The sequence below is a fragment of the Mastigoproctus giganteus genome, chromosome 5, assembly GCF_048544385.1.
Source record: "Mastigoproctus giganteus isolate SK-2022 chromosome 5, ASM4854438v1, whole genome shotgun sequence".
In the NCBI taxonomy this organism is placed as follows: domain Eukaryota; kingdom Metazoa; phylum Arthropoda; class Arachnida; order Uropygi; family Thelyphonidae; genus Mastigoproctus; species Mastigoproctus giganteus.
In genome coordinates, this window is record NC_143579.1 from 217,069,846 (window position 1) to 217,085,287 (window position 15,442).

Consider the following 15,442-nt stretch of genomic DNA (forward strand, 5'->3'; position numbering starts at 1 on the left):
ATAAATTCACATAGAGAGCAAGGATCCCAAACCACTAACAGATTACTTCATATAATTTTTTTTTTAAAAATGTCCAAATTACATTTAAATGAAAGAATTAACATTTGACCATTCTCAAAACTAAACCAAGGCTTCTGCCAAACTGGTTAAGTAAATAGTAAAATTAAACAATATCCTAAAAGAGAATTCATATATAAAATATATACTCCCTCTACATTCCCAATATTTCTAACTCTCTTCTCTAAGATACTTGAATAAATTTTACTTGGAAATTGTAGAGGTTAAATCCCTGCAATTTCCACATTCAGTTTTATTTCTCTTTTTATGTATTAGTGCAATTAATACCTTGGTGTGATATTCTGGAATTTGTCCTTTACAAAATGACCTCTGAATAATATGATGTAACCACTGTGACAATTTCCCTCTAGATTTCAACAATTCAAGACAAATTTCATCTAAACGCTGCATATTTCTTTTCTTCAGTGATTCCTTTAACTTCTTCATTTCTCAGTTATGGTTATTTTCCCCTGTTCTGAGACATTTAACTAAACCCAAAACATTTCTCCCAAAATCTTCTCAAGATTTTTCTCTAGCCTATTTCACACACATATCTTAACACCTGGTGCCAGGTCATGGAGCAATAACAGGAGGAGCCTGCCTTATGCAACTAAATTTTAGGGGCAGAAAAACTGTAAAAATAAATACATACAAATATATGAAAACACAATTGAAAATCTGTTTATCATTTTGGAAATTTTTTTTTTTTTTTTTTTTTTTTAGTGGAGTTCATATATGTAGAGCCTTAAAAAAAAAAAAAACAACCCTATCTGATTATGAAAATCAACCTGTAGAGGATGACATTCAGAATTTTAAACTAAACTTTTGGGCAACACGATTCAAATTGATGGTAGATTTGAACAGACACAATAACAAATTTACGTGAAATTAATGCAATTGTTGAAATGGAAAAGAACAATTACACAAAGAAGGCACAAATCTTAAACTAGCTTATACTGATGATGAAAATAAAGATATATCTAGTTGAGATCTGTAAAGGAACTGCAGTATCTATCCAGACATATTGATACCAATATTTATTCCATACCAGTAGAAATGTTAAACTACATCTGTAAGAACAACTTAGAAACATAATTTCCAAATATTTTTGTTACTCTTCACATTTTATTAACTCTGCCAATAAATATTGCAGGAGAAGAACATAATTTCTCTATGTTAAAGTTAATAAAAACAAATCTTCCACTGAATATGTCACAAGAATATTAAATGGCTTGGTGATATTATCAACTGAAACACGAGTTTTCTTGAGAATTGGATGCAGACAAACTAATATAAATATTGTAAGGTTGACAGAATTAAATTTCAATTAAAAAGCCAGCAATATTAATGTTTTTATAGGCAAGTTCATTTTTAATTCCACGCAAAGAGTTGAAATATTGTTTTTTTGATTTCTTTCTCCAGGAGTAGTACCTACTTATCTGAAATAACCGAACAGTTATACTGCTTTCAGCCAACGAGTGATTGATTGTTGGAACAAACTTTCATCTGTTGTTGTGGAAGTTTGAATAAATTCAAGGAAGAACTAGACACATTATTGAAGGCAATGGACAGGGGCAGGAAGTATTTTTTTTTTGCTGATGCTTTATAAGCCTGCTTTCTTGCATCATATGCCACTACTAATAATTATAATAATATTTTATTTCAAAGCAGAACAAAGATTAATGTTTTATAATAATTTTGTTTTTGTTGGAATTATGAATAAATACAAATATTTCAACATCATATTTTGTTTTTGACATCTAATAGATAAAAAAAAATTCTGTTTTATGTAAATATCAAATAGATTTTTTCTGGGGATATCCATGGATTGCCTTTTCTTCTTCTGCCACCCTCCTTACTACCAAACCCAAAAGATGCCTGACAAGAGGAGAGAGAGAAAAAAAAAAAAAAAAAAAAACAATAGGGAGGAATTCTAGCAAATATTGTCTTAAAAGGGTATCAAAATACCAGAAGCCAGTGCTGCTTAACTCCTTTACACTTTTCTTCATATTCTAATAAGAATTTATTACAGTTATTTTTCAAAATTTTCTTATACTATTTTTTTCTTTTTTCTCTAACTGCCTCATTAACTTCTTGGGTGTACAATGGACAGGTGTACAATATTCCAATTTAAGGCCAACGCCCAACAATCATCCGATTGGTGACTGACGCAACTCGTTATGTACTCCCGAGCTGTGGGTGTGTCTGTCATAACAGTTTTGCGCGTCATTCGCCTAATTTAGTCGTTGTTTACACTTCATAGGGTGTGTTTCAGTGTGGTGCATTGCAATACACGATTGACGTTGTTTTAGTGATTGACAAAACATGATTGACGTTGTTTCAGTGTGGCGCATTGCAAAAATTGACGTAGGTTTTTTAGCTTTGATAGCATTACATAATGTACATTTTGTAAATTTTAATAGAAATATTTTTTTTTTTTTTTTAGTTAAAATGCCAGAATCAAAGAAAAGAAAAGCAATTTCTTTGGAAACTAAACTAAATATCGTACAACATGTTGAAAGCGGCGAAAGAAAATCCGATGTGGCACATTCTTTAGGATTAGCGCAATCAACTTTAACAACCATACTAAGTCAAGCAGAAAAAATAAAACAGTCTGCTCAGGATTGTACAGATGTTACAGTGGCAAAATTAACTCGCTTAAGGAGTCCAATTTTAGAAAAAAATGGAGAAAATGTTAAGTTTGTGGATAGATGATATGTCACAATGTCATATGCCTTTAAGTCAAATGGTGATTCAAGAAAAAGCATTATTTTTGTTTAATCACCTGAAATCTAAACAAACTGAAGAAATTACAGAAACTTTTGGGGCTTCTCGTGGTTGGTTCGAGAAATTTAAAAAATGGGCCAGGATTCATAGTGTAAAATTAACAGGAGAAGCTGCAAATAAGTTTCCAGAAAAACTAAAGGAAATAATTGAACGTGAAAAATTTCCACCAAATTTGGTGTTCAATGTTGACGAAAGCGGTTTGTTCTGGAAATGGCTACCATCAAAAAGCTTCATTTCTATCGAAGAAAAATCAGCTGCTGGGTTCAAAGCAGCCAAAGACCGTTTAACGTTACTCTTTGGATCAAATGCCTCTGGCGATTATAAATTAAAATTGTTATTAGTTTACCATTCAGAAAATCCGAGGGCGTTAAAAGGCAACATAAAAATGAATTTACCTGTAATATGGAAAGCAAACAGAAAAGAGTGGGTTACCAAGGAGTTATTTACTGATTGGTTTGTTAACCACTTTTGTCCTGAAGTAAAACGGTATTGTCAAAAAAACAACTTTGAAGAAAAAGCTCTTTTGTTGTTAGACAATGCTCCGGGACATCCTACTGATCTTAACACGTTGGACACATGCATTCCTGTCAAAGTTGTGTTTCTTCCAGCAAACACAACTTCCCTGATTCAACCACTGGATCAGGAAGTAATAGCATCATTTAAAGCTTATTATCTGCATCGAACATTAAGCAATTCAATTGAACTAGAGGATAAAGAGGAAATGACAGTTAAAACTTTTTGGAAAAACTACACCATTAAAAACGCAATTGAAAATATTGATTTTTTGGAAAGAAGTCACTAAGAAATGCTTAAATGGAGTTTGGTGCAAAATATGGCCAGAAGTTGTACTAGAAGAAGAAAATAACATCCAAGAAATTAGAAATGAAGTTATCCAGATGGCTCAATCAATAGGTTTCGAAAATGTTGATGAAGAGAATGTTAGAAATTTATTGAATGCAGAAGATGATGGTTTTTCAGTGGAAGATTTAGAAAACCTTGCTAGCAACGAAGACAAAGAAAATGAAGACGAAGTTAAAGAAGTTCCTGCCGAAAAAGTGTTAAAAACCAAAGATTTAAAAAAGGTACTTAAATGACATTAAAAACATTTTAAATTTTTTTAGTGAAAATGATCCTGATTTAGGAAGAAGTGTTATTGTTAAGTGATCAGTGTTAAATGCAATAACTCCATATAGGCAATTGTTAAATGAAAGAGAAAAAGAGCATGAACAATCAACTTTAGACTCATATTTTAAAATGTGATTTCACTTTGTATGTAAGTTGACTGTTTATTTAATAAAACCTTTCTTTGTTTGAAAAAAAGCTTTTCATTTACTTAACGTAGGAACGTATCCCTATTCTGGCCATAGTATTTTTACCTCTGAAAATGAAGTTTCGCTTAACGAAGTAATTTCGTGGAATGCATCCTATTCATTAATCGAGGTATGACTGTAGTGATAATATATCTAAAATTTGAATAAGTAAATTTCATTTTAAAAAAAAATGTTGATCATTTAAATAAAAGCATTAAGAACTCTTTATACCATTTCTAGATCAGGGGTCATGCACTGGCTTCACTCTCATTTGGGCTTTCAGGTGCCAGGAGTGAGCGAATTTTTAAAATTGGGAACCTATGTGTAAAAGAACCACTTGTTGGAATTTACAAAAATTGGTGATAAGGCGTGAGTTTTTTGTTTTTTTTTTTTTGTTTTTTTTGGTAGTTGTTGGCGCATCGGCTTCTGTGGCCATATTGCACCTCCCAAGGTTTTTGCAGTACTTTGATCCAAGCCCGAGGCGGGAATCGAACCCGCGACCTTTGGGTTGCCGGGCAGGTACTTTACCCACTCGGCTAGCCCGGTCGGCTAAGGCGTGAGTAAAAAGGTTTTGAAAAGCATTTAGGGAGCTTCACTGAGATAAACTATAGGCAGCCTTAAGCAGAGAGAGAGAGAGAGAGAACAATGGGTAGGTAAAAGCAGTCTCTCTCTCTCATTCTTAATTACAATACATGGTTGGGATGATTAAATGGAATCATTCCATGTCACTCAGGGTAGTCGTGAGCTATGGATTCAGTACATCTGCCATAGGTTCTGACCCTTATTCTAGACAATGACAACACATTAATATGGAAAAGTAACAAGTAGAGAAAGAGAAAGCATTACAATATATATATACCTTTTGCACCTTCCATAGTAATTAATGTCTCCAAGATTTTATTGCTTGTGGATCCCAAAAGAAAAGCAGGAGCAGGAGACTGAGAAGCCATCTGTGCTGGTATATGATAAAACATATTCATACTATCGGTCTCGTGGTGTGAAAATCTAGTAAAACAAAATTAAATGGAGCAAGCCAATTTTTTTTAAATAACTGAAAAAGAAAATAATGAATATTAGCTGAAATCATTATTTTACATTACAAAAATATCCAAAAGTACTTCACTTGACTTCAGTTATATTTTATCAGGGGTAAAAAAAAAAATCATTATGGTAATTCAGAATGAAATGTGACATGAATTATACTGTACTATTGCATTTCATATAAAATTAAGGTTAATTAACTTAGTACAATTTCTGACTGTTATTTCCACAATTTAACTCTTTTTGTGGTTTGCTATTTTTATGAATACATCAGTTTTAATTTGATAGTATGAACAGAGGTCGTATAAAAAAAGTAATGCCTCATTGGATAACTTTTGAAGGAATAGAAATAAAACAAAAAGAAAAAAATGTACTCTTAGATAGAAAATTTCTTTAATTTGATGTATCATTTTTCTATATGTCCCATCCAAACTTGATACATTTCTTACAAGAAATAACAAATTTTTAAAATTAGAGAAAATAAAGCTCTAAACCTGGCTGTAAGTAATACAGTAGCTATGGTCAAATTCATTCAGAAAAAATAGCCCAGGCACTGATCTCTCAAAAAGGCACTGATCTCTCAAATTATAAGGCTACAACAAGTTGCATTATGCTACAGTACTAATAAGTAATAACACTTCCCTAAAAGAGAAGTATAACATTACTTTGTGCGGTGCCACCTCAAAGATAGCTGCTTTAGTACTCCAAGTACAGTACCTGACAACCCAGTGATGGTATAAGCTTGCAACGTGAGAAATGCTAAAAGGTGTATGAAATGACTTTTCAAAATATGAATAAATGAAGCTCTAAATGGCTGTAAGTAATACAATATAGCTATGGTCTATAATTTTATATTTGAAGTAAAATAAAGATGACACAAAAGTAAGGTAATGTTACACCTCCCTAAAAAGAGAAGTGTAACATTACACTTCTCTTTTTAGGGAAGTATTACTTATTTTTAGTGCAGCATACAGCAACTCTTAGTAGCTTTACAATTTGAAAAGCTACTAAGAGCTTTTCAAATTGTAAAAAAAAAAACTGCAGCCTTTATCAACCCACTGCAGGATGGAAGCCTCCTCAACAATTCATGCTAAGGGAAATGGACCATAATCTGCCACGCTGGTCCAGTGCGGGTTGGCAGATTGACCATATTTAGCAGTCAGGGGCTTGAACCCCGGTTTACTCAAAGAGCGTGTGCTACTGCACTCCCGCTCCTGACCACTCAGCTACACTTAACAAGTTTTTGTATGCCATTGAAGTAAAATTGTTTTGACTGAGAGGCTAGCCATCTCTTCATGGCTGCTTTAACTATGCAAATCCATCCATAGTTATACTGTACTACTTACAGCTGGGTAAACTTCAGAGCTTCATCAGATCATATTTTGAAAAGTTAATATATACAGCTCTTGATATATCTCATACTGTGAACTTACACTATTTGCCTGGCCTCCCACAGACAAGGTGTAGAAATGGTCATCTGGGGGTTGCCACTGTACACTAATAAATAACATTATCTTCCCCTTTTTTTTTTTTTTCTCTTTAGGGAAGTTATTTATTAGTAGTGCAGCATAAGGCAAACTCACTGTGGTAACTTTACAAATTGAGAGATCAATGCCATTTTGTAAGCTATTGTCTTACAAAAGGGCACTGATCTCTCTTTTACCTGGGCATATAAAATATAAATGCAAATCTAACCATAGCTACACTTAACAAGTTTTTGTATGCCATTCAAGTAAAATTGTTTTGACTGAGAGGCTAGCCATCTCTTCATGGCTGCTTTAACTTAACTTCTTCATCCAGGCCATATCTATTGTATTCTTTAGGAACAGAAAAAGTTGCTTGGGGCCAAATATAGGCTATAGGGATGGAGAACAACTTTAAATCCTAGTGACAAAATCAGCAAATATTGTATGGCTGCAGTGAGGTTGTGTTGAACAAAAATTGCTGTATTCCAGGCCTTACTTTCCCCTCTTTTATTTTATTTATTTATTTATTTTTTTTGAGAGCTTCTCCCAATGTGTCAATATACTGAATGGAATTGACTGTGGTCTTTGTTTACAAAAATTCCATGTAGATAACACCCATATAGTCCAAAAAAAAAAGAGAGAACATCACTTTCCCACAGTTGATCTTTGAACTGAGAATTTTTTTTTTTAGACAGGGAGACATTTATGGCAAAATTCCATGGCCTGTCCCTTGTTTTCCAGATCACACTGGTGCGGTTCATTCAGGATTTGATAAGTCTAACATGTTCAGCAGTCAGAAACTCAACTGCACATTACCTGAATCACGTGTTCAAGTGAAATACTTCCATTTTAAACTGTGTAAGTTGTAAACAAACAACCATACAGAAACACTATTGAACATATACTAATTAGAAACTATTAGATAGATGAGAAACATAGTTGGAACTTGCTGTGACACCTAACACTCAGGTTGTGAGCTAGGAGGCATTACTTTTCAGGCCACCTTTGTATCTATCACCATAAGTAAAAGTTTGAAAATAATGCCAATATCAAAATCGTAAAGGTGACCGGACCAATATTTAGAGATGGCTTCAAGTGTTTTTGTCGCAAAAAAATAATAATAAAAAAGGAATTAAATAAATAAATATATAATACCACACATAGCAGAGATGGAATCAAAGCACAACTATAAGAAATGAGCATACATGAACTACTGCAGCACTACACCACTGTGCTTCATCCAAATCATTTTTGCAATGACATGTTAAGTTAAAATAAATATCTGAAAAGGCCTAAACAAGGCTGAAGTAAAACACTGAAATTGCATTTGGGCTGCTGATGAACTTATTCTTTATAGAGATACATCAAGCATACTAAAAAAAAAAAAAAAAAAAAAAAAAGTGAATACATCTATACAAGTAAGGCAGACACTTCCAGCATATGAAGTGACAGTTTTAATTAAATTCTATTTTAATTTTTAATAAAATTTAGTTCTATAGCAAACTGTGCTACATTTTAATTGGATAGCCCTGTACTAAAAATATCCACATTTCACTCTTGGACACATAAGTAGAATAGTAATGCCTTTTCAGAATTTACAGTCATACCTTAGTCCCTTTATGGCTCAGAAGAAGAAAGCAAGACTGTTCCTGAAACATCAGGCCATCTTTCTCTCCCCATTACCATTTTCTTTATAATAACTTTGATCTCCAAATAAAAACAATCATTTTTATCAACAGTTTCGTGTTTTATTTATATTCAGTGACTAATATAATGAATGCCACTAAATTTAATATACAGGGTGTTTCAAAAGTGATGGTCAATAATTTAAAGGTGAACTGTACAGACTACAATATGCAAAAAAAGTCTAGTAAACATGGGTCCTTAAGTGAATCATTTTCAAGATATTGCACATTTCTAGTTGGGATCCACAACTGACTTGTTTGTTTAGGTTAGGTTATGCTGATTCTCTCCCTTTCCCCTTTTTCAGTGCTCTGAGACATATTGTTGTTGTATGTTTTACGGCACAACGGCAGCTATAGGCCATTATGCGCCAAACAATGGTAGGAGGTAACAGGCTTTATTAAAAGTGCTCTGAGACATAGCAGGCACACTAGTACTTGTCAAAGGATAGTCAACATGGAAAGAGGTTACAGCAACAAAGAGTATGCAGACATGCAATTCATGTATGGTAAAATCAATGGCAGTGCACTCAAGGCTGCATGTTTGTACCAAGAAGCATTTCCCTGCCGAAGACAGCCCAACAGGCACACATTCATCAGGATAAATCAATGCCTTAGAGAGCATGGGTGCTTCACACATGGAGTACAAACAGGTAGGCCCAGAAGCATAATACCTGATGTTGAGCAAAGGGTGTTAGACAGAATAGAACCAAATCCAGGAATTTCGACAAGGAGGGTTGCGCTGCAAGAGTGTGTACTGAGTCATAGCAGTGTGGGGAATTTTACATCGCCAATTACTGTACCCCTACCATATCCAGTGTGTGCAAGGTCTCAGCGATACAGACTACCCTCCCAGAGTGCTCCCATAGTCAGTGGCGGATCTTAACAGAAAATGTGCATCTTGAAAACAGTTCATTTGCGGCCGATGTTCACCGGGACTTTTTTGCTTATTTTAGTTTGTACTTTTCACCTTTAAACTATTCACCATCATTTTTGAAACACCCTGTATAAAAAAATAAATCTAAGTCAAGAAGGTTATGAAGCAATCAAATATAAACAATTTATAGTGACATATTAGATACCCTCCTGATGTCAACGAGAGATAAGAATGCATCATAAAATTTCAGTAAATCATTATTTGTTTGGTTTAATGGTTTGTTCAGAACAGATATCATGGCAGCTACAGGTCATGGTTGGCTGTTTTGTATGACGAAAACCTGAATTTCTGGAAGAAAACCTCATGGAACCCTTGCATTAGATTAACTTGGCCAAACTGTGATAAATTTAAGCTTATCAAAATTAATCACACCCTGAGAGGAATGAAATACAGGCCTTTACCACAGGGCACAGAAATATAACATGTGAGATTACTGTAAGGGCTAGTCATTAGTACAGTTTTATTAAGTAAAGTTTATTAGGCAGCTATTTCTAACATCATAAATTTAAAATATGCTGTAGTTGAATGAACTGATATTTTGAAACATCTTATATAATATATCTAGGAGGAAAAATTAATAGTATTTAACAATTTCTATCAGCAAGAAAAGAAAGTTTGTATAGAAGTAATATATTTTCATAATATACATAATTTGCTATTAAAGTTAAAGAAATGTTAAGTAGTTTCTTAAGTTATTTTTTATATGCATAAAATTTTAACAAGATGAAATTTACTCATCTGAAATTATTGGAAAAGAGCTATTAATAAATAACACAAATTATTTTAACTATAACTAGATCTTATTTAAAAAATTCTACTAAAGAATTCTATACTGAAAGGATAGAAAATTTTACTTACTTTGCATCTTGGAACTTAGCTGGAATAATCAAACCTGGTACTTCAGTTTGGAGGCTTTTATCTTTTGTACTTTTTTTCTTTTCTTTAACTTTACTGACACTGATTTTATTTTTTCTTTTCTTTCCTTCGTTATTCCTGTTTACTTCATAAATATCGTCTGAATTGCTGGTTGTATCAAAACTGTATTTCAACTTCTCATGTTCTTCCCTTCTCAATGATTTTCTGTTCTCAGTAACTACCTCCTCACTACCTTCAGTAATTATCTCAGAAACACTTTCTACATTGTTCCACTCTTGATAATCTTTTAATGTTCCCTCAGGAATAGAGGAGCTACTAGCACTTTCATTTATATCTTTTTCCACTTCTTCCTCAATGTGTTCGTTATCTAGTGAATGAGTGTTATGAAAAGAAAGACTTTTCCTCAATGAACCTACACTTCCTTCTGCAGTCATCTGATCATTTGGGACAGATTTGTTTACATTCTCATCAAAGATAGCTTCTTCATCTAGTGTTTTCAAAGTATTATCAGTGCTATTTTCTTCTAATAAATTATTGCTAAATAACTGAATATTTTGCTCATGAAAATTTAGAGAGTCAACATCTTGAATACTTTTTACAAAAGAATTAATGAGCTGTGGATCTTTATCATTATTAGAAGTTACCTCTGCTTCTTCTTCCTACAAAACAAAGAATTTCACAGTATGAAAATATGCACTTCTATACATGGATGTCTATGAATAATAATATGAATTTACACACGTAACAGAGTCCAAAAGTTGCCAAATTTTTGAAACAGTCAGAGGAATGAGTGTCTAGCACATTTTTATATCTGTGCAAATGTGAATACATATGAGTAGGTATAACTGATAACTAGTTTGTGTAAGTACACATACATTGCTCAGTTGGTGAAATCCAGGAAAGGTAGACATGTGTGTATTCTTCATCTGATGAACTGCTTTTGTATTACACTTGCTAGTACACTGCTATGCAGATGACAAGCAAACATCAATTTTTTTTTGTGAATCTTGAAAGACTTTTTTCACAAATTTTTGAAAATTAACACAATGTTTGTTCATTCTAATTGCAATATCCTGATACATGCACTGTAAAAACTATTCACTATGAGAGAGCATTTATGCCTACCTTTCCTGGCTGACTGTGCATGATTAAACCAATCATTCCTTTTATATATACAGCGTGATTCACTACCAGTGCGACAAACTTGCAGGAGGTGTAGGGGACACAAAGACGAATTGGAATCGCATAGCATTGCAGGGTCCGAAATGCCTACGTCATGCGGTAGAGGATGTTGAACGGGAGGTTGCGTGAACAGCGATCCTGCTGGAAGTCAGCATTTGCGAACCGTTTCTGTTGAAGAAACCAAGTAGCAAAAGTCCTCCGGAGTGGATAATCCGCAGGCTCCAATGATTGGACGCATTGCAGATGGTATGAACTCATTTGGTTTGTTGACAGTATCTTCCATACAGTGGATTGGGAAATACCCAATTGTTGGCCTATCGCTCGAGTACTCGTACTGCCTTCTGCAAGACGTAGGACATTCTCCTCATTGTCTGGCATCCTCGTTGTTCGCTCTCGATTCATGGTACCTCTCGTGAAACAACCAGTCTCACATAACCTTCTGTGCACACGTGCGAAAATCGTATGATGAGGAGCACGCCTGTGCGGGAAACGTTTCTGGTACAAGCGCAGAGCAGCACGCCCATTACAGTCTGCAGCTCCATACGCGAGGTGCATGTCGGCCAGTTCAACGTTTGAATACTAGTCCATCCTACTGCCTCGGGAACCGGTTCACAAATGCTGACTTCCAGCGGGATCGCTGTTCACGCGACCTCCCGTTCAATGTCCTCTACCGCATGACAAAGGCATTTCGGACCCTGCAATGCTATGTGATTCCGATTTGTCTTTGTGCCCCTTACACCTCCTGCAAGTTTGTCGTACTGGTAGTGAATCACCCTGTATATATATCCACACATGTTCCTGCATATGCAAATAAGAAGATACACACAGGTACCACATCCTTTGAGTGCATGTTTCAAAAGTTCTAAAACTTTTAAATCCTAATATGCATAGTGCCATAGTAGTAATAATGGCAAATGATACAAGAAAGCAAGCTTATATAACTCAGTCCATCAACCCAATTTTCCTAGATCTTGTTGCAGCAGCTCATCCTGATGACTGTCATTAACCACATTGCCAACCTTTGTATCATCTGCAAACCTTTGTATCATCTGCAAACTAAGGCATTAAGTCCGATATACCTTCATCAATATCATTGATAAATATTGATATTGAACACAACAATGGAACCAGCACTGAACCCTGGGGAACTCCACTAATGACATTAGTCCACGAAGAACAGTGTCCACTGATACCCACTCTGTCTTCTCCCACTTCACCATCCCATCATCCATAGTAGTAACTTGCCCTTAATAACCACTGCTCCAATTTGTACAGCAGTCTATTATGTGCAACAGTATCAAAAGCTTTCCTGAAATCCAAGAATGCAATATCAGAATTATTTTTTGCATCCAGTTCCTTTGTTACTGCACAATAGTATCCAATCAAATTGGTAAGACAAGATTGTTCCTGAAACAAATCCATTCTGTGACAAGCATAACTGCACTCCTGTCCAGATGGTCCTGCATTACTTCTTTAACCAGTGATTCCATTATTTTCCCTGGAACAGACGTTAAGCTAACAGTTCTGTAATTATTCATGTCGTCTTTTGATCCCCCTTTATGAATTGGGGATACAATCGCACATCTCCAGTCCATAGAGACCTACCCTGAATCCAAGGATGCTCTCATAATTACAGCTAATGGTCTGATTACCTCCTTTGCTGCCTCCCTTAATATAGCTGGATAGATTACATCTACTCCAGGTGCCCTTTTCATGTCAATCTTCAATAAATTCCCCTCCACTTTCCTTTCAGTTATCACAAAGTCATTTACCTCCTTGTAAGAGTTTGATAAACTTCTGACATCCCTTTCTCTAAAGAATTCATCACACATGAATGTAGAGGCAAAATGCCTATTCAATTTGTCTGCAACCTGAGCAGGGTCATCAACACTTAACCCACAGGCATGAAGTGTTCAAATGTGATTCAACCCCTTCCTGCTACTGTTAATATAAGTATAGAAGTCTTTGCTGTTTTCTTTTTCTTTGCATTCCTTGTGAGAGACTTCTCATAATCTGCCTTAGCTTGCCTAACCTCCTTTGTGACTTGATAACAGACTAATGGTGCTACTACAGCATGCAGTCTACTGCATCTACCAGATGCTAGAATGTGAGAATACACTACTGGCACTATAGCGTGCAGTCTACCAGCACTATAACATGTGGTCTACTGGCACTATAGTGGATGCTAAAAATATGATATATGAATAAATATGAATGTGATACAAACACGAAATTATGTGCTACATGATTTTTAATGAAGACTAAATATTCATCATCATCATCAGCCATTTTCAATCCACTGCAGGATGAAGGCCTCTCCAGCAACTTTCCAGTTCCTTCTGTTTTGAGCACTGGCCATCCATTTACTACCCAAAAACTCATGAATTTCATCTATCCATCTCCGCCTTTGTCTTCCAGGTTTTCTTCTAGCTCCTCTTGGGTACCATTCTGTTATTTTCTTAGTCCATCTGTCATCATTAGCTACTCTAATTTTATGTAGCGCAGTATTATGGTAAAAACACAACGATATTTGCTGAATGATTTTTGATGCAACATTTACACTAAGGAATGAGTAAAAATAAGAAACCCGAAGTTCAAGAATAGAATGCTAAAAATTTTACCCTATGCAATGCTGTTGAAAGATTTCTACAAAAGTGTCATCTTGAGAGAAGACACTGCAGTTGCATTTCTGAACACCATCTTCTGGATGTACTCCAAGATGTAGGGCTTTGCCATCAATGTGGTAGCCTCATGCAATAAAAAAGAAAACATGACAGAGGTGGAGAATATAGGCTTACACTTCATTGTCCGCGGAAAAGTGTGCCAAACTTCATGTTCTGTCCAGAAAGGCAATGCATTCTTCCATTATACGAACATAAACAACAAATTACTCTGCAATCTGAGTTTGTGCAAAATTTTAGAACTGGTGTTCTTTTTAGTACTGGAAATACCAATGGACATGTGCAGAGAGTGTGTGGAGTCACTATTTCTCACAATGCATGAGGTAAGATGGTTGGTACAGAGCATGCTAAATGGCCACCAAGCTCCTCTCTCTGAAGATGGTAATGCAGTTGTACAAAACAACAGGCACTATGGACCAAGAATTGATGGGCCTTGGGTTTCTAGTCTCAAGCAAGGCCCTGATTGTCGGTGTTTTTATGTGAAACATTGTGACAGAGGTACCTTGATCCCCAACATTGAACAGGAATGTGAATCTGGTTCAGTAATTCATTCTGATGAATGGCCTGCATATAGTAGTATAAATATCACTGGTTATTGCAATTTTATGGTGAACCATCAAGAAAATTATATGGATCCAATGACAGAAGCAAACACGCAAGCAACTGAATGGTTATAGTTGGATTCCAAAACACTTATTCTAAAGAAAATGAGAGGAATAACAGTAAACTTTTTCAATTTAATCTTGTTCACTTTTGCTGGACAGCACTAAGAAAAGATGTAGATGATTTTTTTGTGACATTTTTAAATTATATTTGAAGTGTATATTGTTAAAAAGTATAAGAATTACAAGTCATCAATTTAAATGTACTATTTAACCTGTTGTATAATTCATAAGGATATCATTTAAGCTAATATTTAGTCTTTATTAAAAATCATTTAGCACATAATTTTGCATTTTAACCCATTCATTTTTCATATATCATATTTTTAGCATCAACTGTAGCACCCAGTAGACCGCATGCTATAGTGCCTATGGTCTGCATGCTGTAGTGTAGTCTCACACTATAGCGTCCAGTAGATGCAGTAGACTGCACACTATAGCAGCACCAACTAATTTATATCTACCATAGACTTCTATATCACCTGATAATTTATATGCATCCCATGCACTTTTCTTCTCTGCCACTTGTCTCAATAGTTCACCTGACAGCCATTTATGTCTAGGCCTTGAGCAGTATTTCTTCATGTATGAAAAGCCTAGTAGTTTCTTTGATTACTTCCCTAAATACTTCCCATTTAAAATTTGCTGTTGGTAACATCATCAGTTGATCCCACTGCACAGAATTTAAAAACTGTCTGAGACTGCTGTAGTCACCCAAATGAAATCAAAGGCCTTTCCCTTTACCCTTGACAGTATTTATG

At 34.9% G+C, this 15,442-nt stretch overlaps 1 protein-coding gene across 1 annotated transcript in view; it reads right to left on the bottom strand.

The window, feature by feature from the left end:
* LOC150086108 (uncharacterized) overlaps positions 1 to 15,442 on the bottom strand; it is an 84,293-nt gene that overhangs the window by 20,078 nt on the left and 48,773 nt on the right. The window contains exons 6-7 of the mRNA XM_090374798.1: positions 10,139 to 10,815; positions 5,014 to 5,159 (exon numbers count right to left, since the gene is read on the bottom strand). Of these exons, the coding sequence (XP_090230924.1) occupies positions 5,014 to 5,159; positions 10,139 to 10,815 (823 nt within the window). The remainder of the gene's footprint in view (positions 1 to 5,013; positions 5,160 to 10,138; positions 10,816 to 15,442) is intronic.